This window comes from Microcaecilia unicolor, chromosome 6 (genome assembly GCF_901765095.1).
Source record: "Microcaecilia unicolor chromosome 6, aMicUni1.1, whole genome shotgun sequence".
Lineage (NCBI taxonomy): Eukaryota > Metazoa > Chordata > Amphibia > Gymnophiona > Siphonopidae > Microcaecilia > Microcaecilia unicolor.
Window position 1 is genome coordinate 30,795,372 of NC_044036.1, and position 23,864 is coordinate 30,819,235.

A 23,864-nucleotide genomic window follows, 5' to 3' on the forward strand; every position below is an offset into this window, starting at 1 on the left:
TCTTATCTTTCCCCCTAAACCAACCTCGCCTCCTCCCCCATTCTCTATTTCTGTGGATAACACTCTCATCCTTCCTGTCTCATCAGCTTGTAATCTTGGGGTCATCTTCGACTCCTCCCTCTCCTTCTCTGCACATATTCAGCAGACTGCTAAAACCTGTCATTTCTTTCTCTATAATATCAGCAAAATTCGCCCTTTCCTTTTTGAGCACACTACCAGAACCCTCATCCACACTCTTATCACCTCTCGCTTAGACTATTGCAACTTGCTTCTTACAGGTCCACTTAGCCATCTCTCTCCTCTTCAATCTGTTCTAAATTCTGCTGCACGACTAATATTCCGCCAATGTCGTTAAGCTCATATTAGCCCTCTCCTCAAGTCACTTCACTGGCTTCCTATCCGTTTCTGCATACAGTTCAAACTCCTCTTATTGACCTATAAGTGCATTCACTCTGCAGCTCCTCAGTACCTCTCCACTCTCATCTCTCCCTACATTCCTCCCCGGGAACTCCGTTCACTGGGTAAATCTCTCTTATCTGCACCCTTCTCCTCCACCACTAACTCCACACTCTGTTCCTTTTATCTTGCTGCACCATATGCCTGGAATAGACTTCCTGAGCCAGTACATCAAGCTCCATCTCTGGTCATCTTCAAATCTAGGCTAAAAGCCCACCCTTTTGTTGCTGCTTTTAACACCTAACTCTTATTCAGTTATCGAGAACTCTGTTTTATCATTCCCAACTTGCAGACATTTGAGCATCATATAACTGCATACGAAAACAGAGCAACTGTTCCAGAGGTGGCACTGGCAGCAGGCTTCCAGAGAAGAGGGAGGATGAAGGTTAAACTAGGCCAGCCAGCTTGGAGGGGTGGACTGAAAACAGAATAGTGAAAGCCCACAGGTAGGCCATACGGGTGGGCAGGACTTCAAACTGGCTGGGAAAGAGTTTGGAGAGGGTGTGTATTGGGGGAAGAGAATGCATGAGAGAGAGGACCTGGGGACAGGGAGCGTGTTGGGCAGCAAGTTTTGTTTTAGTTATACAAATTGCTCTGAGTGTGCTTGAGCGACCGGGCCAACTGCACGTTTAGAGGAAAACCCTCCACACATCCAGGCCCTCAGCTGCTTTGTCCAGTGACAGTTCTGGCTCACACAGAGGGGCCTCTCGAACGGGGCCGGCCATCTATAAGGGCAGCCATCTGTAATGACGGCCCCGTTAAGCGGCGTACCTGCCTGTATTATCGAAACAAGATGGCTGGCCATCTTTCATTTCGATAATACGGTCGGAACTGGACAAATCTCAACATTTGGGCCGCCCTTAGAGATTGCCGGCGTTAGAGATGGCCTCCATTGGTTTTCGCCGATAATGGAAACTAATGGCGGCCATCTCAAACCCGGCCAAATCCAAGCCATTTGGTCGTGGGAGGAGCTAGCATTTGTAGTGCACTGGTCCCCCTCACATACCAGGGGTGCTGATCCCCTCAACCCCCCCCCAAAACCCACTACCCACAACTGTACAACACTACCATAGCCCTTAAAGGGTAAAGGGGGGCACCTAGATGTGGGTACAGTGGGTTTCGGGTGGGTTTTGGAGGGCTCCCATTTAACACCACAAGTGTAACAGGTAGGGGGGGATGGGCCTGGGTCCGCCTGCCTGAAGTGCACTGCAGTACCCACTAAAAACTGCTGCAGGGACCTGCATAGTGCTGTGAAGGAGCTGGGTATGACATTTGAGGCTGGCATAGAGGCTGGCAAAAAATGTTTTTTAATTTGTTTTTTTGGGTGGGAGGGGGTTGGTGACCACTGGGGAGTAAGGGGATGTGATCCCCGATTTCCTCCAGTGGTCATCTGGTCAGTTCGGGCACCTTTTCAAGGCTTGGTCGTGAACAAAAATGGACCAAGTAAAGTCGGCGAAATGCTCGTCAGGGACGCCCTTCTTTTTTCCATTATCGGCCGAGGATGGCCATCTGTTAACCATGCCCCTGTCCCGCCTTCGGTACACTGCCGACATGCCCCCTTGAACTTTGGCCGGCCCTGCAACGGAAAGCAGTTGAAGCCAGTCAAAATCGGCTTTCGATTATACCGATTTGGCCAGCCTTAGGGGAAGGCCGGACATCTCCCAATTTGTGTCGGAAGATGGCCGCCCTTCTCCTTCGAAAATAAGCAGGACAGTGGCCCCCAATAATGAAGATCACTACTGTAGATCTTCAGATTATTATTTTTCTCAGAATTGAAGCCAGAGAGGCTAGGAACCTGCTCTAGCTCCTGACACAATGTTCTGGTCTGGACTTGCCGAGTGCTGTGATGTGGAATGATCTACTCCCTTATCCCTCGCTCTCGGTGCTCAGGAAAGGGCTAACTCGGGCAGGCTGAGTGGCTCTTTCACAAAGGGCTTCTTTGCATGCTACGCTGAAAGGTAATATGCGTTGTCCCTCATTAAACCTACTTCTGGTATTCAGGTTTCACAACTAGAGAAGAGGCAGGACCCTGAGAATTCCCTGAGACTCTGTTCAACATGAGCCCGACTGCGCTAAGGATTTCTAAGAACTATCAGCCAGAACATTGTATAAATTACTCTAATTTTCACATGAGATCGGAATTACTTCGTATCCCAGCTGACAGAAGCAGATTTGATTTCAGCAGGTGGAAAGGATTAGATTACCCTAATTACAAGGATATTCTTACACGTGTGGTGAGAAAGTGACTGTTTAAAAGTGCTCTCAAATGAAATACAAGCATGTGGGCGTTAACATCGCTGGTGGCAATCAAGTCTATTTGATTTACTAAACTGTAATATGCACTAGTGACGATGAATAGCAAAAGTATAAATAGTTAGTTGCTGTTATTCAAAGACCATTAAAGAGCACCTTTGGCAAAAGACATCATGTCTACACCTCACATTTTCTGGCAGAAACTGGTTAACAAAAAGTCAGTTAAGTAACTGGAGATAAATGATACCTGAATAACGCTAGCAAACATTTAAAGATGTGAGCATACGATGATACAATTTTCTAAAAAAACAAACAAACCCAAAGGTATGAGGGTGAGACCATTGGCAGCCTCCACCTTCTATTCCAACTGAAAAGGGGAAAAGTAAGCCCATTCGAATAGGTTCCATATTGGCAGGGCTTGGCTCCGATCTGTTGGGCCCTATCTGGGATCAGTGATGCGTGGCAAGGCAACCTGTCTCCCCTCCCCCTTCTGTTGATGCAGGGGGAGAATTTTGCCTGACGCCAGCAGCTCAAGGAGATTCAGATCTGAGGGCGGTGAACACAGGCGATTCGGATAAAAGGGTGGTGAATAGTGGACCAAGGCACATATGTGCTCCAACACGCTACACTGTTCTCTGATCCAGCAAACTGAGTCTGGCGATGGCCACGCGGCGAATAGGTCTTTGGTTCCCCTTCCATTGCACCGGCGGGAGTGGGGGACCGTCGCACCAAGTAATTCACAAGCTGTGTCCGGGGTGACTCGTGCTGGGATAGTTAAGGTCCAGCCTACTGTGTTTGTGGGCCTGCAGGAGTGTGTCATGTTGCTGGATGTCTCGCAGTCGATCCTGCTGGGCTCCGATTTGGAGGTCCACGTCTGGAGATGGTGCCATGTGGCTATGAAATCTGTCTTCCCTGCTCCTGTTGTTGGCTCAGAAGATGATGCTGCACTGGCCCTGGCAGGTCAAAGGGGGATCTGGGTTCGCTCCCACGACTTGTGGTCTCATGTCCGTGACGCCACTGTCTGTGTTGGTACCATGTCGGTCCAGTGCGGAGGTGCACTGCCAATCGCCTTGTGTGCTGGCACTGGCAGGTTGACAAGGGGAATCTGGGTCAGAAGTGACTCAGTTCATTCTCCGGACTTGTGATCTTGTGTCCGTTAAACCACAGTCTGTGGTGGTACCATGACGGTCCCTGTGTGAAGTTGCTGCTGCTGCGTGTACTGGCAGCCGCAAGTTTTCCTGATCTGATTCAGCAAGGCGATTCAGGCCTCTGTCTCTCTTCCAGGTTGCTGGTTTGACGTTTCCCTATCTGGTCCGTACTCCCGTTGGTTCTCCACGTGTCAGTTGCCCTTGGTCAGGGCGACTGTCCGCGGTTGGGGTGTCCAAGACCAACCAGAGCTCCACGAGCTCACTTCGGAGCTTCCTGCTATGCGGCCAACTTAACATGTTAGAATATCTGGGTTTAAAAATGGTTTGGACAAATTCCTGGAAGAAAAGTCCATAGTCTGTTATTGAAATGGACATGGAGAAGCCACTGCTTGACCCCGGGATTGGTAGAATGGAATGTTGCTACTAATTGGGTTTCTGCCAGGTCCTTGTGACCTGGATTGGACACTAATTGAAGCAGGATAGTGGGCTAGATGGACCATTGGTCCGACTCAGTATGGCTATTATATTCTTAGGTGGTACTTTTCATACTGCTCTGCCTGGTGCTCCCTTCTCCTCATTCTGAACCACTTAAATGTAATAAAAGTTTCTATGGAAAATGTTCCTCAGTATGTAGAAGGGTGGATTTTCAGAAGTGTCCACGCAGCCAGCCTCAAAATTCATGAGACTAAACTTAAGGTTTGGAAAATCTTTCCCTACAGAGTAGCATAATATAATTGCCTCTGGGTTCACCAGGCACTAATTATTTTACTATTATGTAAGTGTTAATTAGCTGAAGCAAACTGAAACTACCATTCCTCTTTACATTCACTATTCTGCATTCTGTAATGCCACTTCCAGGAGTTCCAGCTGTTGACCATGGGGGACCTTTGCTGTGGAGCCTCAGGACTGGGCCCTGTCCTGGTTTGCGGGGGGGGGGGGGGGTTATTTCCAACTGCTGACTCACTGTGATCCAGTGGCGTACCAAGGGGGGGCGGTGGGGGCGGTCCGCCCCGGGTGCACGCCGCTGGGGGGGTGCCGCGGCGCGCGCCTGCTGCGTGAGTTTGCTAACTTCTCTCGTTCGCTGCAGCTCCCTCTGCCCCGGAAACAGGTTACTTCCTGTTCCGGGCAGAGGGAGCTGCAGCGAACGAGCAAAGTTAGTAAACTCGCAGCCAGTGTTGACAGGTGGGCGGTTTTACCGCCGAATTGGGCGGTTTTCCGTGACCCGCCGCGGGAAATTTTTGCCCGCGGTGGGTCGCGGTTTTTTGGGCTTCTTTTTTTTCTTTTCCGCGGTTTTCAGGCGGTTTTTTCGGCCGCGGGGGGCGGGGTTAGTGATGTTTTGGGCGGGGTTAGTGACGTTCTGGGCGGGGCCGATGACGGGGGAGGCGGGGCCGGTGACGGGGAGGCGGGGCCGATGGGGGCGGGGTTGATGACGGCGGGGGCGGGGGTGATGACGCGGGGGTGGGGGTGTCAGGGACGGGGTTTGAGTTTGGGCGGGTTTTGGGCTGTTTTTAGGCTGGATTGGGTGGGAAAAAAATTTTCCGCCTTCAACCCTGCTCACAGCAGGCGCACGCTGCGGCACCCCCCCCCCAGCGGCATGCACCCGGGGGGGGGGGCTCTTTCGCGGGGGGGGTGTTTTTCACCGGGGGGGTCCTCGCTGCATCGGGGGGAGGGGCGCTGCACCCGGGGGGGGGGCTCTTTCGTGGGGGGGGGTGTTTTTTCACCAGGAGGGTCCTCGCTGCATCGGGGGGGGAGGGGCGCTGCACCCGGGGGGGGCTCTTTCATGGGGGGGGTGTTTTTCACCGGGGGGGTCCTCGCTGCATCGGGGGGAGGGGCGCTGCACCCGGGGGGGGGCTCTTTCGTGGGGGGGGGTTTTCACCGGGGGGGGTCCTCGCTGCATCGGGGGGAGGGGCGCTGCACCCGGGAGGGGGGCTCTTTCGTGGGGGGGGTGTTTTTCACCGGGGGGGTCCTCGCTGCATCGAGGGGAGGGGCGCTGCACCCGGGGGGGGGCTCTTTCGTGGGGGGGGTGTTTTTCAACGGGGGGGTCCTCGCTGCATCGGGGGGAGGGGCGCTGCACCCGGGGGGGGGCTCTTTCGTGGGGGGGGGTGTTTTTCACCGGGGGGGTCCTCGCTGCATCGGGGGGGCGCTGCACCCGGGGGGCACCGCTCCGGGTGTCTGCCCCCCTAGGAACGCCACTGCTGTGATCCCACTGATATTGAGAAAACTGTTTAAGCAACTCCTGTTAGGGGTGTGCGACACTTCCATGGGATGGATGAACCTAAGGGAGACCCCTTTGGAAGCTCATTTGAGCGCAGCCAGGGAACTCAGATTGAGAGTTTCTGGTTCTAGGATTGGGCTCAGACAGTATTAAGCAAGATTGGGTTGTGCATGTTATGAATTATTTTATAGAATGGCTTCTTAGTTAATTAAGATGATTTTTTTTAGGTTAATAATGTATATTTTACATTTTTTTTATTTATGTAATTTTAATATAGAAGCACAAGTACACCTTCTTTTGAAACTACAATGTGAAGACATAAAAGAAATACCATAAGCATATATCTAAACCAAAACAAAAAAATATATACATATCAAGAATTAATATCTACCACCTTCACTTGTCTCCAAGCTCTAGAGAGGAAAAGCAAGGAAATAAATGAAACCATTGAAGTAATATGGCAAATATAAGGAAGAAACTAAACATGCCATAACCTGGATATTAATATACTATAATATAATATAGACCATTATTCAACCATTAACTCCAACTGCTGCAGTTTGGGCTTGATCCAAAGAAAAATACTGAAATTAGTCGGGGGAAAAGAAAATATAATCTATGATGAAAATTCTATAAATTGGCACCAAGATTTAGAAAAATTATGACTAGTGGTCAGTTATTTCCTATAGTTAACATTCTTTCACTGGATGAAAATTACATGGGTTCAGGGACTGATATAGGGCTGGCTCAATTTACAAGTTTTTTTATTAATCAAATAAAATTCTTATTCTACATAGATTATCAGATCCTGTTTCCTGCTGCTTTGCACTTTTGTCTTTTTTTTATTGGAAACTAGTGAGGTAAAAAGCCTGTTTCTGGAAAAAATGAAACGGGCGCTAGCAAGGCTATCCCTCAATGTCCAGCGATTCTCCCATCCCCTCCATGTCCATCCACTCGCCTCTGCCTCGTCCTCCCATCCCATCCATGTCATCCAACGGTTCTCCTCTGCCCTCCCCTCCATGTCCCGTGATTCTCCCCTCACCTTCCATCCCATCCATGTCCGTCCATTCACCTCTGCCCTGCCCTCCCATTCCATCCATGTCCGTCCATTCGCATCTGCCCTGCCCTCCCATCCCATCCATGTCCAGCGATTCTCCTCTGCCCTCCACCAGCGTTCTGTTGCCTTCCCTCTTAGTGTCCCGTCCTCCTGTCCTCTGGCTGTCTGTCTGGGTTTGTCGCCTCCAGCATTCCCTTCCCTCTCAGTGTCCCGCCCTCCTCTGATGTCATTTCGAGGGCGGGACTGTGAGAGAGAATGGAACGCTGGAGGCGAGATGACGTCAGCAAGATGTTACGAACCCAGCCAGCCAGCCAGTCAGCCTGAGAACGTTGAGGTACAAATTATTATATAGGATATGTTTAAAGAGCAACTCCCATCCCAAGCATTTAAAGTACAAAGCAAGTCTGGTACACATTTTGACAAAATTAACCCCTCAAACTCCCTCCCACTGCCCCTGGAACTTCATAACAATCAATAGTAACACGGTAAATCTCGACAAATCCACCAATCATGGAGATCCTGTGCTCTTATAACTCTCCACCAGATAACCAAAACAACAACCCCCCCTAGCATCTCCACCCCCAGCTCCCTTCCCCTTGCTGTAACATTATAAAGGCAGCATCAGTGTGGTAGTATAGTGTCACCAGTTATAAATCCAGCTCATTAAGTATTAAGCAACGTGCTCATGATGGTAAAGATTGCATATAAATTCCCCAAATTGTCCAAAATCATTTCTTATGCTTAATTGTTAGGCAAACATCCTGAGATTCCATCACCATAAAGTAATGGAACATATTCCTCCAGTGCCAAAGGTTGATAAGTGGTCTAGGACCCAATATTGAGGTAAACATTTTTTAAATAAGAAATTTAAAAAATGGACAGCAAACTAACAATAAAGCATAATCTAAAAAATGTTTACTTAAAACCAATTGGAGTCAGGTCAAATTGGAAGAATAAATCTGTCCAGGGAAAGTTCAATAACTTTTATAGCAACCCTTAACAGACACCTCATCATCGGCTCCACCAGATTTGGAAAAACAGCAGGGTAAACTACTTCAAAAACCAAATCTTGGATCTACTATCTCAAAAAACATTAATCTGACTCCACTTCAAATTGGATTGAAGATAGATTATTCTATCTGCTGCACCTGGGGGGGGTGCGCAGCGGCGAACCGCCCCGGGTGGCAGCCGCCCTCGCTAATCCACTGCAATTGGGTTCTAAATGCCTACACTAAGGGCCCCTTTTATCAAGCTGCTGCAAAAGAGGGCCAGCGCTGGCATCAGGCCCCGCTTTAACCTCAGCTGGTAAAAAGGAAGTTTCGCTTTCCTACAGGAAATGGCCATGCAGCAAGTAAAGCACTTGCCGCGTGGCCATTTTTGGGGAGGGAGCCCTTACCGCCACCCATTGAGGTGGTGGTAAGGGCTCCCGCATTAACCCAGCGGGGACAGCACGAGGCATTGCCCGATTACCGCCAGGTACACTCCGGCGCTACAAAAATAAATACATTTTGTAGCCCGGAAATGACAGTGCGCTAGGAGTGGGAAGTATCACCAGGCTGCTGTGGTAGCCCAGTGGTACTTCCTGTACAGCCAGCGGTAAGCTCACGTTGCTAAGCAGGCAAACATAGGACTGCCTTTACTGCTCTTCTATCTGCCTACTTGGCTATATGAGCACCAGCACTTATTATGGCCAGTGCTCCTTCCCCACTTTGCTCACAGACTGCCCCGACACTAACCAAGCAGTGTCATGAAGGTCATCATTGGATATTGAGTGGTTCTACCCGGAAAAATGCTGCTGAAATGTCGTCCACCAGGATGCTAAGCTGGCAGGAACCTCTTCTGTCCGCTTAAACCATGTTGAACATTGACCCCCCCCCCCCCCCCCCCCTCCTCCAGAAAGTTAACTGGAACATAGCCAGAACTCTGGCTTCTGAGGATCCCTTTCTATAACTGTTTTCTTTCCTCTTATAAATGATCTTTTGACAACAGAAAATAGTTCTAACAGCTGGCTTCATTTTTCTCAGGAAAGTCCTCATTCTGACCTGATTTGGTCCTTTTCTGTGTTTATTTTTTAGGAAATGGAATCGGTTAGTAATCTGTGCTCTCCACTATAAGAACAAATTCACAGCCATTAACACACCAAATCTGAACCTTCCTATTTCAGACACCCTAAATATTCTTGGAGTTACCATCGATCGACACCTAACACTCAAACGCCATGCGAAAAACACAACCAAGAAGATGTTCCACTCAATGTGGAAATTAAAAGAGTAAGACCTTTCTTCCCAAGGAATGTTTTCCGTAACCTGGTACAATCAATGGTGCTCAGTCATCTAGATTACTGCAACGCACTCTACGCCGGTTGTAAAGAGCAAATAATCAAGAAACTTCAGACAGCCCAGAACACTGCAGCTAGACTCATATTCGGCAAAACAAAATATGAAAGTGCCAAGCCCCTACGAGAAAAACTACACTGGCTCCCACTCAAAGAATGCATCACGTTCAAAATTTGCTCCCTAGTTCACAAAATCATTCATGGAGATGCACCAGCCTACATGTCAGACCTGATAGACTTACCCTTGTCACCTCTTGTTTAGACTACTGCAATCTGCTTCTTGCTGGCCTCCCACTTAGTCACCTCTCCCCTCCCCAATCGGTTTAAACTCTGCTGCCCGTCTCGTCTTCCGCCAGGGTCGCTTTACTCATACTACCCCTCTCCTCAAGTCTCTTCACTGGCTCCCTATCCGTTTTCGCATCCTGTTCAAACTTCTTCTACTAACCTATAAATGTACTCACTCTGCTGCTCCCCAGTATCTCTCCACACTCGTCCTTCCCTACACCCCTTCCCGTGCACTCCGCTCCATGGATAAATCCTTCTTATCTGTTCCCTTCTCCACTACTGCCAACTCCAGACTTCACGCCTTCTGTCTCACTGCACCCTATTCCTGGAATAAACTTCCTGAGCCCCTACGTCTTGCCCCATCCTTGGCCACCTTTAAATCTAGACTGAAAGCCCACCTCTTTAACATTACTTTTGACTCGTAACTACTTGTAACCACTTGTAACCTCCTCTCCTCCTTCCTGCACACATTAATTGATTTGATTTGCTTACTTTATTTTTTGTCTATTAGATTGTAAGCTCTTTGAGCAGGGACTGTCTTTCTTCTATGTTTGTGCAGCGCTGCGTATGCCTTGTAGCGCTATAGAAATGCTAAATAGTAGTAGTAGTAGTAGACTCGTAACCACTTGTAACCACTCGCCTCCACCTACCCTTCTCTCTCCTTCCTGTACACATTAGTTGATTTGATTTGCTTACTTTATTTTTGTCTATTAGATTGTAAGCTCTTTGAGCAGGGACTGTCTTTCTTCTATGTTTGCGCAGCGCTGCGTACGCCTTGTAGCGCTATAGAAATGCTAAATAGTAGTAGTAGTAGTACCACCTAGGAATGCCAAAAGATCATCCCGCACATTCCTTGATCTGCACTTCCCTAACTGCAAAGGTCTAAAATACAAAGTAATGCATGCGTCAAACTTCACCTGCTTAAGCACACAGTGATGGAACGCACTGCCGCACAACTTAAAAATGATCTATGAACTAACAAACTTCTGCAGACCTATCTCTTCAGTAAGGCTTACCACAAAGATCAACCAATGTGAATATATTTTATTGTTACATTTGTACCCCGCGCTTTCCACTCATGGCAGGCTCAATGCGGCTTACATGGGGCAATGGAGGGTTAAGTGACTTGCCCAGAGTCACAAGGAGCTGCCTGTGCCTGAAGTGGGAATTGAATTCAGTTCCTCAGGACCAAAGTCTACCACCCTGACCACTAGGCCATCCTCCACTCCAAGTGGAGTGGATGATTTTGTGAACTAGGGAGCAAATTTTGAACGTGATGCATTCTTTGAGTGGGAGCCAGTGTAGTTTTTCTCGTAGGGGCTTGGCACTTTCATATTTTGTTTTGCCAAATATGAGTCTAGCTGCAGTGTTCTGGGCTGTCTGAAGTTTCTTGATTATTTGCTCTTTACAGCCGGCATACACTTTATATACATAAATCTCCACACGTAGTTAGAAATGTCTTATAATATCTGCTTGTCATACTATTATGTCTTATCATTATCATGTTACCAAACATTTTCTGTAACACTAAATGCCTATTTTTCTATTATATTTCCACTATCCATGATGTATTGTGAGCCACATTGAGCCTGCGAAGAGGTGGGAAAATGTGGGATACAAATGCAATAAATAAATAAATAACGCTCTCCCTTCCTCTCTCTCACTCCAAACCCCACCTCCCCAAAGGTTTCCGCCAGGGCCGCCAAGAGACTGAGCCGGGCCCGGGGCAAGGCCGCCCCCAGCCCCTCCCCAAGGATCACCGCTGCCCCGCCTCCCCCCAATTGCCACTGCTGCTGTCGCCTCTCTCGCTCCTACTCCCAGACCGCCAGCGCCGCAGTCCCCAGTCTCTACCTACCTTCCCTCAGTTCCCTTTTGTCTGCCATTCAACCCCCTTCATTAAAAAAAAAAATCTCAAAATCGACAGCGTCTTCTATGTGAAAGCTTCAGGTCGCCTCGGGCAGACCTTTCCTCACTGTGTCCTGCCCTCGCGGAAATAGGAGTTACCATCAGAGGAGTGCAGGACACAGTGAGGGAAGGCCCAGTCTGAGGCGATCTGCCACTTTCATACAGAAGTCACTGCGCTGCCGATTTCGAGATTTATTTTTTCAAATGGAAGGGGGTCGAATGACAGACAGAAGGAGCTGAGGGAAGGTAGGTGGGAGACTGGGGACTGTGGCATCGGAGGCTTGGGAGGCAGGAGAGGGCGAGAGACCCTGGCGCCGGGCCCTCTTTGGAGTCCTGGGCCCGGGAAATTTTGTCTCCCCTGCCCCCCCCCCCCTCGGCGGGCCCTGGTTTCCGCTATGAACATCCCATTACACATCAGGGAGCGGCTGAAAGTAGAGAAGGGAATTTGTGCTTACTCTGCATGGCTTCAGTCAGTTCGCTCTTCTTGTTTGCACGATGGTACCAGGTGACTAGTAACCCATCGCTTCGGTTGATTTGACTTATATCCATCAGGTACTCTAACATGTCCCCATCGGTCCTAAATGATGGCTTTGATTGGGAGATTGGAACTGTAAAAAAGAGAAGAAAGAAGTTTGGAGAAACCATAATGGGTAACGTTAAAGAGAAGAGCAGGTTACAGAGTCATTCTGCAAGGTTTTCTTATGAACTCAACCTCTGGAGGGTCTCAGAACTTGGGAAATGAGACAACAGGAACTGTTTAGGATTAGTTTGAGGTTGTGTGTGTGTGTGTGGTAAAGTGGTAACAGGGATAAACTGAAATATATTGGCAGGGCCAGCTCAAGAGAAAGTGGGGCCCTGAACCAACTAGCTTTGGTGGCACTCCCCCCCCCCCATCACATCACTTCTGGTGCCCCCTCCCCCCCATAGGTTCAACATCTCTACTCCCCCCCCCCCCCCATTTAGTCTAGTAACCAAAACTTGCAACCAAGAATCGACATACAGCAATTGAATCCATTCTAAAATGGGGCCCTGAAAGCCAAAGTGAGGCAGGACTTCCCAAATATATGGCCAAGAGATTGCATCAGAAGCTTTTTCATTATCAAAGCTCACCAAGATGGCCCCGAACTCTTTACATTTAGCCACCTCCATAGCGCATAATAAGCGTTTTACATTAGTTACTGCATTACGCCCTTTCACAAAGTCAATTTTATGAGGAGCCACCAAGCACGGTAGAATATTGCTAAGCCTACTGGCCAAAATTTTAGCATATATCTTTATGTCCACATTCAATAGCAATATGGGCCAAAATGAACTAGTGGCTTTAGGGATCATTTCCTGTCTTAGGAATTGTAACTATGAGTGCCCTGTTCATGGAAGGGGGAAACTGGTTATTCTCATGGGCTTTCTTGTACACTGCCAGGAGCATGGGGATTACTCTATGCCCTAGAATCTTATAAAAATCCAATGGAAAACCATCTGGACCTGGAGTTTTGCAGCATGCTGAGGTCTTAAATACAATGTGCACTTCCCCAGGGTCCAGGAGTGCATTAAGTATCCCCAAATCCTCAGAGGAGAGGGGTGGGCAGATGCAGATCTGCAAAGAATGTTGCAAAATCACAAGAATCTAAATCAGGTGCCGGGTACAAGGTTTTAAAATAATTGCAAAAGATTTAATTAATGGCCTGGTTTCCCGCCAAGCGCTCTCCACAAGCATTGTGAAGAACAGGCACAAAACGAGGGCCAGAAAAATTGTGCACTAAACGAGCTAAGTAAGCAGCCTTCCTATTTCCATACCTTAAAAAATGATGATGGCCATGATGGAGGGTATTAAGCGTGTGTTGATGTATAAGTGTATTGAGGATACAATGTATTTGAAATATTGAGCTTGATTTTCCTGTGTCAAATCTCATGTGAGATCACACTGCACTGCCTGCAACTGGGAATGCAAAAGTAAAATTTGCTGGTTCGGTTTCCTATACCTAACTTCAGGTAGGAGATAGTCTCACCCCGCAATACTGCCTTCCCATCTCCCAGAACAACACCCCGGGTGTATGAATGCCGTTGATTGGGAATCCAAAATTCATCCCATTTCTTAGCTAAGAAAGTATGAAAAGAATCATTTTCATATGGACCTGGGTCATGCGTCACAAAGAAGACGCTCACCGCTAGCGATACCTTATGAGACCATTATCATCTGGGCGTGATTTGACATGCCACAATGCATATATCAGTACCAGAAACTTGCACAAAACGCACTGTCAGAAAGCAAGCAAAAATCCATCCAGATGCCTCTCAGTTAAATGAGACTGGATATATGATTAAAGTCAGTTCACCTGGGTGTAACACACACCAGAACATCCACCAAGTTAAGACTGGAACACAAGAGGTCCACTCCTGAATGTGTCAGGGCTGGTTTTAAGCAGATTGGGTCTCAGGGCAGAAATTAAGGAGCCCCCCCCCCCCCTCCCAATCTCCCCACCCACCACTGCTGCCATATATGAAACAACTTTAAAAGACTTTTTTTCACACAAAAAAAAAAACCAGACAGGCCTTCACCAGATACAGAACAAGGGATTCAGAAATTAGAAAACTGGAGATATGAACACCAAACTTGAAACACAGCAAGTACTGCAACACTGAAGAAATAAAACAGATATGCACTTTCTTTTTTTATTGAACACAATTGATAGCATCACTACAGGGTGACCTGCAATTGACTGCATTAGGGGCTTATAGCTCATTTAGTTATGTTTAAACATAGAGATCTGCATGAAATAAATATTTATTTTATTTGACTTATAAAACACACTTGTCCTGAACCAGATAATCCATTTGTGATCTAAAAGGTAAACTTCTACAAACAGATGCAGGCATGAGAGGAGTGGCCTAGTGGTTAGAGTGTTGGACTTTGGTCCTGGGGAACAGAGTTTGATTCCTTGTGACTCTGGGCAAGGTCACTTAACCCTCCATTGCCCCATGTAGCCCCACATTGAGCCCTGCCATGAGTGGGAAAGTGCAGAGGTACAAATGTAACAAAACTAAAATAGATACTACTGAATTCTACATGGAATGTTGCTACTATTGGAGATTCTACATGGAATTTGGCTATTCCACTAGCAGAAGCCTGCGCGGGCCACAATTGGTGATCTGCAAGGGCCGACTTCTACATGGAATGTTGCTAGTGGAATAGCTCAAATAGTAGCAACATTGGAGGAGTGGCCTGGTGGTTAGGGTGGTGGACTTTGGTCCTGAAGAACTGAGTTTGATTCCCACCTCAGATACAGGGAATCTGGGCAAGTCACTTAACCCTCCATTGCCCCATGTAAGCCTCATTGAGCCTGCCATGAGTGGGAAAGTGCGGGGTACAAATGTAACAAAAAATAAAATTCCATGGGCCCAATGAAAGGAGCATTTAATTCTACTTCCCTTTAATTTCAGTATATTCCATCTTTATAACACCAGCCACCTTATAATTGAAAGAGAAAAACGCCTAGATTTCGACCCAAATCGGGAGATAGACGTTTATCTCACAAAAACGAATAAATCGGTATAATGGAAAGCCGATTTTGGACGTTTTCAACTGCACTCCATCGCGGAAGCGTACAAAGTTGACGGAGGCGTGGCGAAGGTGGAACTGGGGCGTGGTTATTGGCCAAGGAGAGATGGGCGCCTTTCGCCGATAATGGAAAAAAAGTATACGTTTGTAGCTAGAATTTAGGGCATGTTTCCTGGACCCTGTTTTTTCACGAATAAGGCCCCAAAAAGTGCCCTAAATGACCAGATTACCACCAGAGGGAATCGGGGATGACCTCCCCTGACTCCCCCAGTGGTCACTAACCCCCTCCCACCACAAAACATGATGTTTCACAACTTTTTATTTTCACCCTCAAATGTCATACCCACCTCCCTGGCAGCAGTATGCAGGTCCCTGGAGCAGTTGTTAGGGGGTGCAGTGGACTCAGGCAGGTGGGACCCAGGCCCATCCCCCCCCTACCTGTTACAATTGTGCTGCTTAATGCTTAGTCGTCCAACCCCCCCAAAACCCACTGTACCCACATGTAGGTGCCCCCCTTCACCCCTTAGGGCTATAGTAATGGTGTAGACTTGTGGGCAGTGGGTTTTGAGGGGGATTTGGGGGGCTCAACACACAAGGGAAGGGTGCTATGCACCTGGGAGCACTTTTACCTTTTTTTTGGTTTTTGTAAAAGTGCCCCCCGGTTGGTGTCCTGGCATGTGAGGGGGACCAGTGCACTACGAATCCTGGCCCCTCCCATGAACAAATGCCTTGGATTTATTCGTTTTTGAGCTGGGCGCTTTCATTTTCCATCATCACTGAAAAACAAAAACGCCCAGCTCACAAATTGTCGAATAAAACATGGACGTCTATTTTTTTCGAAAATACGGTTCGGTCCGCCCCTTCACGGACCCGTTCTCGGAGATAAACGCCCATGGAGATAGACGTTTTCGTTCAATTATGCCCCTCCAGGTTTCCCAAGGCAGATTACAACAGTTAAGATGAACCCAAGAAACAGAATATCCTCACTGAAACTTGGCCATCTGTATTGCATAGAACAGTGTAGAAAAATGAGCACAAAATACAGAGGTTATAACTGCTGTTCTCTACCAGCTACAATAATGTTTTTAGTGATATTCAATTATTATTACATGATATTTATATTTACATATGGGAAACTTTCAAATAAATTAAAAAGATGTCAAATAAGTAAAAAAAAATATATAATATTTTGTCCTCCTTTTAAGGTACTTTTCACAGTTGGGCCATGCATGGGCAGTCCATTATTTCTAATAAGCTTTTTACTATTATTGGTTTCAATAGCGTTTGCTATTGTTTGGGGTGATCCAGTGTGGTGGCAATCTCCACACATACTGGATTTGGTCCATATCATTCAAAGCAAACCATTTGACAGAGGCCATATATTGAAGGCAAGAATCAATAACAGAAGATCAGAAGATAGACATGGGGGATGGCACCGCTGTCCCTGGGATCTGTAGCATGGAATCTTGCTACTCTCGTTGGAGTTCTGTATGGAATGTTGCTACTCTTTGGGATTCCATATGGATTCTTGTTACTCTTTGGGGTTCCATATGGGATATTGCTACTCTTTGGGATTCCAGAATCTTGCTAGTCTTTAGGATTGGGGTTCCATATGTGCATTACCACTTGACTTCTCACTCCGGAAAACAATCTTTAAAACTTGACTGCTTAATTTACTCTGTCATATACGAACCATACTGCAATATCACTCTGTATTTCTTAATCCAGAAATGGTGATTGCCATAATGGTACAATGTAAGCCACATTGAGCCTGCAAATAGGTGGGAAAATGTGGGATACAAATGCAACAAATAAATATTGCTACTCTTTGGGATTCCATATGGATTCTTGTTACTCTTTGGGGTTCCATATGGAATATTGCTACTCTTTGGCAGTGGCGTTCCTAGGGGGGCTAACACCCCCCCCGGAACAGCGCGACGCCCCCCCCCCCGGTGAAAGAACCCCCGATCCCCCGGCGAAAGAACCCCCCCCCCCCGGGTGCACGCTGCTGGAGGGGGGGGGGGGTGCCTCGCGCCTGCCGGCTCTTCGTTTCATGCTCCCTCTGCCCCGGAACAGGAAGTAACCTGTTCCGGGAAAAAGGGAGCATGAAAACGAAGATCCGACAGGCGCGCGGCACCCCCCCAGTGGCGTGCACCCGGGGCAGACCGCCCCCACCGCCCCCCCCCCCTTGGTATGCTACTGCTCTTTTGGATTCCAGAATCTTGCGAGTCTTTAGGATTCTGCTAGGTACTTGTGACCTGGATTGGGCACTGTTAGAAACAGGATACTAGGCTAGATGGACCATCGGTCTGATCCAGTATGACAATTCTTATGTTATGTTTTAAGCACCTTTAGGTACCAGTGCACTGCATCAATGACCTTATGATCAGTAAACTCAAAGGAAACTTTAAAAAGCAGTCCCAAGCATAAAGAAGATAACACAGATCTGGGTTTCCTATCACTTATCAACTATAAAATTCTACTGCCTGTCACCTTGTGATCACCCAACCATCTCTCCAGTCCCTCTTCAGACTATCACTGGAATGTTTCTTGTTGGGTTTTTTTTTGTTTTGTTTATCTCAGAGCTTGATATACCTTATCTTATCTTGAACACAGGTCACAGCAGTTTACAATTCAAAAGTAGAAATCAGAAAAGCAATTCAGTAATAGGCCAGATAATACACACAAGATTCACAACACATACAAAGCACACACAGGAGAATGCTGTTATGATACAGTTACACTGTATTTTCTGATAAATGCCTTCTTTTGCTGATTTTGTTCTGACTGCTCCTAGAAGTAGCTATTTATTTATTTAGATTTTGCTCACACCTTTTTCAGTAGTAGCTCAAGGTGGGTTACATTCAGGTACTCTGGATATTTCTCTGTCCCAGGAGGGCTCACAATCTAAGGTTTGTACCTGAGGCAATGGAGGGTTAAGTGACTTGCCCAAGATCACCAGGAGCAGCAGTGGGATTTGAACCGGCCACCTCTGGATTGCAAGACCGGTGCTCTAACCACTAGGCCACTCCTCCACTCAGCAACATATCATGTAGAATCACCAATAATAGCAACATTCCATGTAGAATCTCAAATAGTAGCAATGTTTGATGCTCCACTGCACTAACCACTAGGCCACTCCTCCACTCTAGTCAAAAATATGTTGCTAATCCCATATAACGTCAAAATGAATGGAGGTGCCATTGGCAAGCACAATATAAATTACACAAATGACCCCTCCCTGGACACAATGAAGGAGCTTGCTGAATACTGGGGGGTGCTCAGCTCCCACTTTCACCCACAGAGCCGGCTCCTATAAACACACAGCGACCACAAAACGTTGTGCTGCCAGGGCAGGGCACCCACCACAGCCCCAAGGTGTTCAGTGCCAGGGGGTCAGGAGGAGAAGGGAAAGTGAATGGAAATGACAGTGTAATATAAAATAAGGCTATTACAGATTGAGAAGATCACCGGAGATACTGAACACAACAAAACTAAAGTACGTAATGGACATAACCAGGGGCGTATCTAGACCTGACATTTTGAGGGGGCCAGAGTTAAAATGGGGGGGGGGCACTAACCCCACATCACCCAGCATCGAGTTAACTCTGCAGTTCCCATAGTTCCACAACCCACACAACACCAGCCCAACCCAGCATCACTTCACCAGTGTCCCCAAAGTTTTTTGTTTTGTTTTGGGGTTTGTTTTTTTTAACCTGGAGAGTCTGGATTCTCATTCTGGACTCTGGAGTGGACAGCAGGCAGGGCAGCGTGGAGCCTGGAGGACTACTGGTCCTGCTGCAGTGATAGGCAGGCTAGGCAACGGATGGTGGCTCTGGTCAGTGGTGGACTCTTCAGTGCTCCAGTCCTCCTCCTCTGGTGAGTGGTAACTGGTTGGTGCGAAGTTCGCGAACCCGAAGTTGTGAGGCACGAGGCGGGTCACGGTGAGCAGCCAGCCAGGGCGGCAGTCAGGCACGATGAGGCGGTGAGCAACAGGGCGGCAGTGGGAAGAATTGTGGAGTCGGACGGCCGCTGACCTGGACCGGACTAGATCAGGCCAGACTTTGGCGGAAAGGACCTTGTGGATGTCACGTCGTCACAGAAACAGAAGCGCGCGGCCGCGTTGCTGATCTGCAAGGGCGGGCTTCTGTGAGGCCTGCCCTTGCAGATCCGCGCCGGAGAACAGGACTTGTTCAGCTGGCGGCGCCAGCAAAGGTACCAGAGGCGGCGGGGGAGGGTTGGCGGCGGGAGGGGGGTCGAAGGCGTTGGCGGTAGGGGGGTCCAGGGCCAAATCTAGGGGGCCCAGGCCCCTGTGGTCCCACGCAGATACGCCCCTGGACATAACACAACTCTTTCGTTGGGCAGACTGGATGGACCGTGCAGGTCTTTTTCTGCCGTCATCTACTATGTATGTATGTTGTACGATTCCCTAGTATGGCTGTGCCACATGTACTTTATCTTACCACAACATCACTTTGTATTTGTTCTCACCAGAGTCTGCAAACACCTCTCCGGTACTATGTAAGCCACATTGAGCCTACAAATAGGTGGGGAAATGAGGGATACAAATGTAACAAATAAAATAAAAAAAATAAATAAATAAACATATCTTATCCTAGCCATTGCTGATAACCTTCGGAAACCTCAGGCTAACTTTGCTTTGTTCGTTTGCCCTTCCTTAGCTCTTCTGTCTTGATAACATTCTGGACTTTCACCTTGTCGCCAAAGTCCTCAGCGCATCACAAAAGCTTCAGTAAAATGATACCATTAACATTTGACAAAATAAATCACGTTACTTTTTGCTTAGTGTGGTGAATCACAATCACTCTGAAGAGAAAGCTCCTACCCCCTTTCCTTCTGACCTTAGGGCTAACTTTTTTCTTAGCTACTAACTCGGATATTAAAAAATATATCTGGGAAACACATTGAACTCAGGGAAATTCTGTGCAATAATAATATTAATCCCAGATATGCATCTATCTATCTATCTATCCTCAAACCTGTCTTCTGGGCGGGGTCAGCGCAGCACAGTGAGTGAGTGAAATAAGCATGACCGGGACCTGAAGCCTCCTTCACTTTTATCTCTCCTCTTGCGAGCGACATGAACCTGCTTTGGTGCTGGCACCCAATCTCCCTGGTGAGAAGGTGTTTTGCTAATATATGCAAAAGAGTGGGCTGTGAAGGAAGGCACCGATTTATAGATTGCATGGAGACACAGCTCAATGCTGGTTTTGCTTCTGGGGTTGGTTTGCTGAATGAGCCCTGCACATCCCAAGAGCCAGCCTGCACTATCTATGTTTGTTTCAAAACAGGAAAGAAATGCACTGAACACTAGTATCTTCAATCTCTTATGTAATTCAGGACACGTTCAGTGCTTGAGGATTTGAGGGAAGCTTCCCTGAAAAAGCACACAACAAGCCTCGTTCACTTTTCCCACACATAGCTTTAAAATATTCCAAAATACAAGTTATAATGCAAAGCACCTCAGGCTATCAGGATTAAGTAAGGCGTAGTGCCCCCATCGGGGTGCACGGAGCCGATCCTAACATGGCGCAGTGCCATGAAGGGAGCATGCGCGAGGGTCCCCAGCAGGGTGCCGAGAAGAGAAGGTCCAGCGGGAATTCTTCCCACCGAGCGACGGCGCCCCACTGGGATGGGTGGGAATAGGGGAGAGTATTTAACCCCAGTGAGGAAGCCCAGACGTCCTCTTCCGACGCCCGGGCATCAGACTGCACCCAGCCCCCCCTTCCCCAAAAGAAAGTGACAGGGAAGCATATGGAATGTGTATTATGTCGCAGCTTTGGCGGGGTACCCAAGCCTGAAGGAGTAAGCCAAGCAGCCGGGATAGCTGCGCTTACGGTTGAGCTCCCTTGCTGTGCGGCGGGGAGCTATGTATTTAGTCGATCAGTCTTGCTAATAGCGGCGGACTGGGTTGGCAAGTAAGCCTGAAGGTTGATTGGCTTGGGTATACCCAGGGTTACGATGTTTGTAATTAAAATAAAGCTGCGGCCAAGTTATGCCATTTAAGAAAATACTTGACTTGTGTTGTTATTTGCTATCACATACACCATTAAGCCCGAGGGGTCTCGGCTGCCTATGTTATCATTCTGGACCATTGCATGCTAATGTTAACTCTTTGACTGGGGTGGAGCTGCCTCGGAGACCTCTCTCTGCAGACTTCTGCACAGAACGTTTTCAAGAGCTTTAATGAATCATTTTCGCCAAAGGAGAAAAATCCATACAGGGTAAACTGAAAAGGGGGTTAGACAAGTGCTCAGAGCTTTACTTGGTCTTCAGCCTTTACTCTGGAGCATGTGATCAGCACAGGGCAATTTGTAGCATGCTATGCCATACTTTGTATTATTACTAGAATATATTTACTGTCGTAATTGTCTGTTATTTATATTTAACTTATTCTTGCTGCACATAGCCTCGAGAAAATTCCTTTTAAAAGGTGGTAACTAAATCCTAATAAATAAATACATTTCTAAATCAGGCTCTGCCAATGTCTGAAAGTTGCTGACAAAGGTACCAGAAGGCAGAGATGGGGCAGGAGAATGGATGCAGGGGACACGAGACAGGGATTGGGTAGAGATGGGGCAGGAGAATGGATGCAGGGGGCACCAGATGGGGATTGGAAGGTAGAGATGGGGAAGAGAATGGATGCAGGGGGCACCAGACAGGGTTTGGAAGGTAGAGATGGGGCAGAAGAATGGACACAAGGAGCAAGAGATGGGGATTGGAAGGCAGAGATGGGGCAGGAGAATGGATGCAGAGGGCAGCAGATGGGGATTAGAAGGCGGAGAATGAACGCAGAGGGCATCAGATGGGGATTAGAAGGCAGAGATGGAGCAGGACAATGGATGCAGGGGACATGAGACGGATTGGGTAGAGATGGGGCAGGAGAATGGATGCAGGGGGCACCAGATGGGGATTGGAAGGTAGAGATGGGGAAGAGAATGGATACAGGGGGCACCAGACAGAGTTTGGAAGGTAGAGATGGGGCAGAAGAATGGACACAAGGAGCAAGAGATGGGGATTGGAAGGCAGAGATGGGGCAGGAGAATGGAAGCAGGGGGCACCAGATGGGGATTGGAAGGTAGAGATGGGGCAAGAGAATGGATACAGGGGGCACCAGACAGGGTTTGGAAGGTAGAGATGGGGCAGAAGAATGGACACAAGGAGCAAGAGATGGGGATTGGAAGGCAGAGATGGGGCAGGAGAATGGATGCGGGGGACATGAGACAGGGACTGGGTAGAGATGGGGCAGGAGAATGAAAGCAGGGGGCACCAGATGGGGATTGGAAGGTAAAGATGGGGAAGAGAATGGATGCAGGGGGCACCAGACAGGGATTGGAAGACAGAGATGGGACATTAACATTGACACAGGGAGCACGAGATGGGGATTGGAAGGCAGAGATGGGGCAGGAGAATGGATGCAGAGGGCAGCAGATGGGGATTAGAAGGCGGAGAATGAACGCAGAGGGCATCAGATGGGGATTAGAAGGCAGAGATGGAGCAGGACAATGGATGCAGGGGACATGAGACGGATTGGGTAGAGATGGGGCAGGAGAATGGATGCAGGGGGCACCAGATGGGGATTGGAAGGTAAATATGGGGAAGAGAATGGATGCAGGGGGCACCAGACAGGGATTGGAAGACAGAGATGGGACATTAGCACGGACACAGGGAGCACCAGATGGGGATTGGAAGGCAGAGATGGGGCAGGAGAACGGATGCAGAGGGCAGCAGATAGGGATTAGAAGGCAGAGAATGAACGCAGAGGGCATCAGATGGGGATTAGAAGGCAGAGATGGAGCAGGACAATGGATGCAGGGGACACGAGACAGGGATTGGGTAGAGATGGGGCAGGAGAATGGATGCAGGGGGCACCAGATGGGGATTGGAAGGTAGAGATGGGGAAGAGAATGGATGCAGGGGGCACCAGACAGGGTTTGGAAGGTAGAGATGGGGCAGAAGAATGGACACAAGGAGCAAGAGATGGGGATTGGAAGGCAGAGATGGGGCAGGAGAATGGAAGCAGGGGGCACCAGATGGGGATTGGAAGGTAGAGATGGGGCAAGAGAATGGATACAGGGGGCAGCAGACAGGGTTTGGAAGGTAGAGATGGGGCAGAAGAATGGACACAAGGAGCAAGAGATGGGGATTGGAAGGCAGAGATGGGGCAGGAGAATGGAAGCAGGGGGCACCAGACAGGGATTGGAAGACAGAGATGGGACATTAGCATGGACACAGGGAGCACCAGATGGGGATTGGAAGGCAGAGATGGGGCAGGAGGATGGACGCATAAGGCACTGTACCTGGGCTTGGGCTCCTGCCTGCAGTGACACACACCACAGTGACGCAGATACACACAGCCACAAACACGGCCACACCACCCATGGTCCTCAGGTCACTCAGGGAACACCTCTTCGAGGAAGGACGTGGACGTGGGCTCACCTTGAAGCTTCCACTGGCTGCCATTAATGGCAAGACTTTAGTTGCTATGAAAACAAGAGATAAGTGGAGATCAGCTCTTCGATGGATGAAAACAAAGTCCCCAGGGATGGCAGAAAGAGGACTGTAGTCTTTCCCTGGAGCTGATTTGGGAGAACACTAAGCTGCAGCTGCATTGCACTACGTGATCACACAGG

General features: G+C 48.3%; 1 protein-coding gene across 1 annotated transcript in view; it reads right to left on the reverse strand.

Moving 5' to 3' along the window:
* The window catches only part of FAM151A (family with sequence similarity 151 member A), a 38,991-nt gene extending 15,297 nt beyond the window's left edge, over positions 1–23,694 (reverse strand). The window contains exons 1-3 of the mRNA XM_030205634.1: positions 23,532–23,694; positions 20,541–20,548; positions 12,110–12,242 (exon numbers count right to left, since the gene is read on the reverse strand). Of these exons, the coding sequence (XP_030061494.1) occupies positions 12,110–12,242; positions 20,541–20,548; positions 23,532–23,694 (304 nt within the window). The remainder of the gene's footprint in view (positions 1–12,109; positions 12,243–20,540; positions 20,549–23,531) is intronic.
* Between the last annotated feature and the right edge of the window lie 170 nt (positions 23,695–23,864).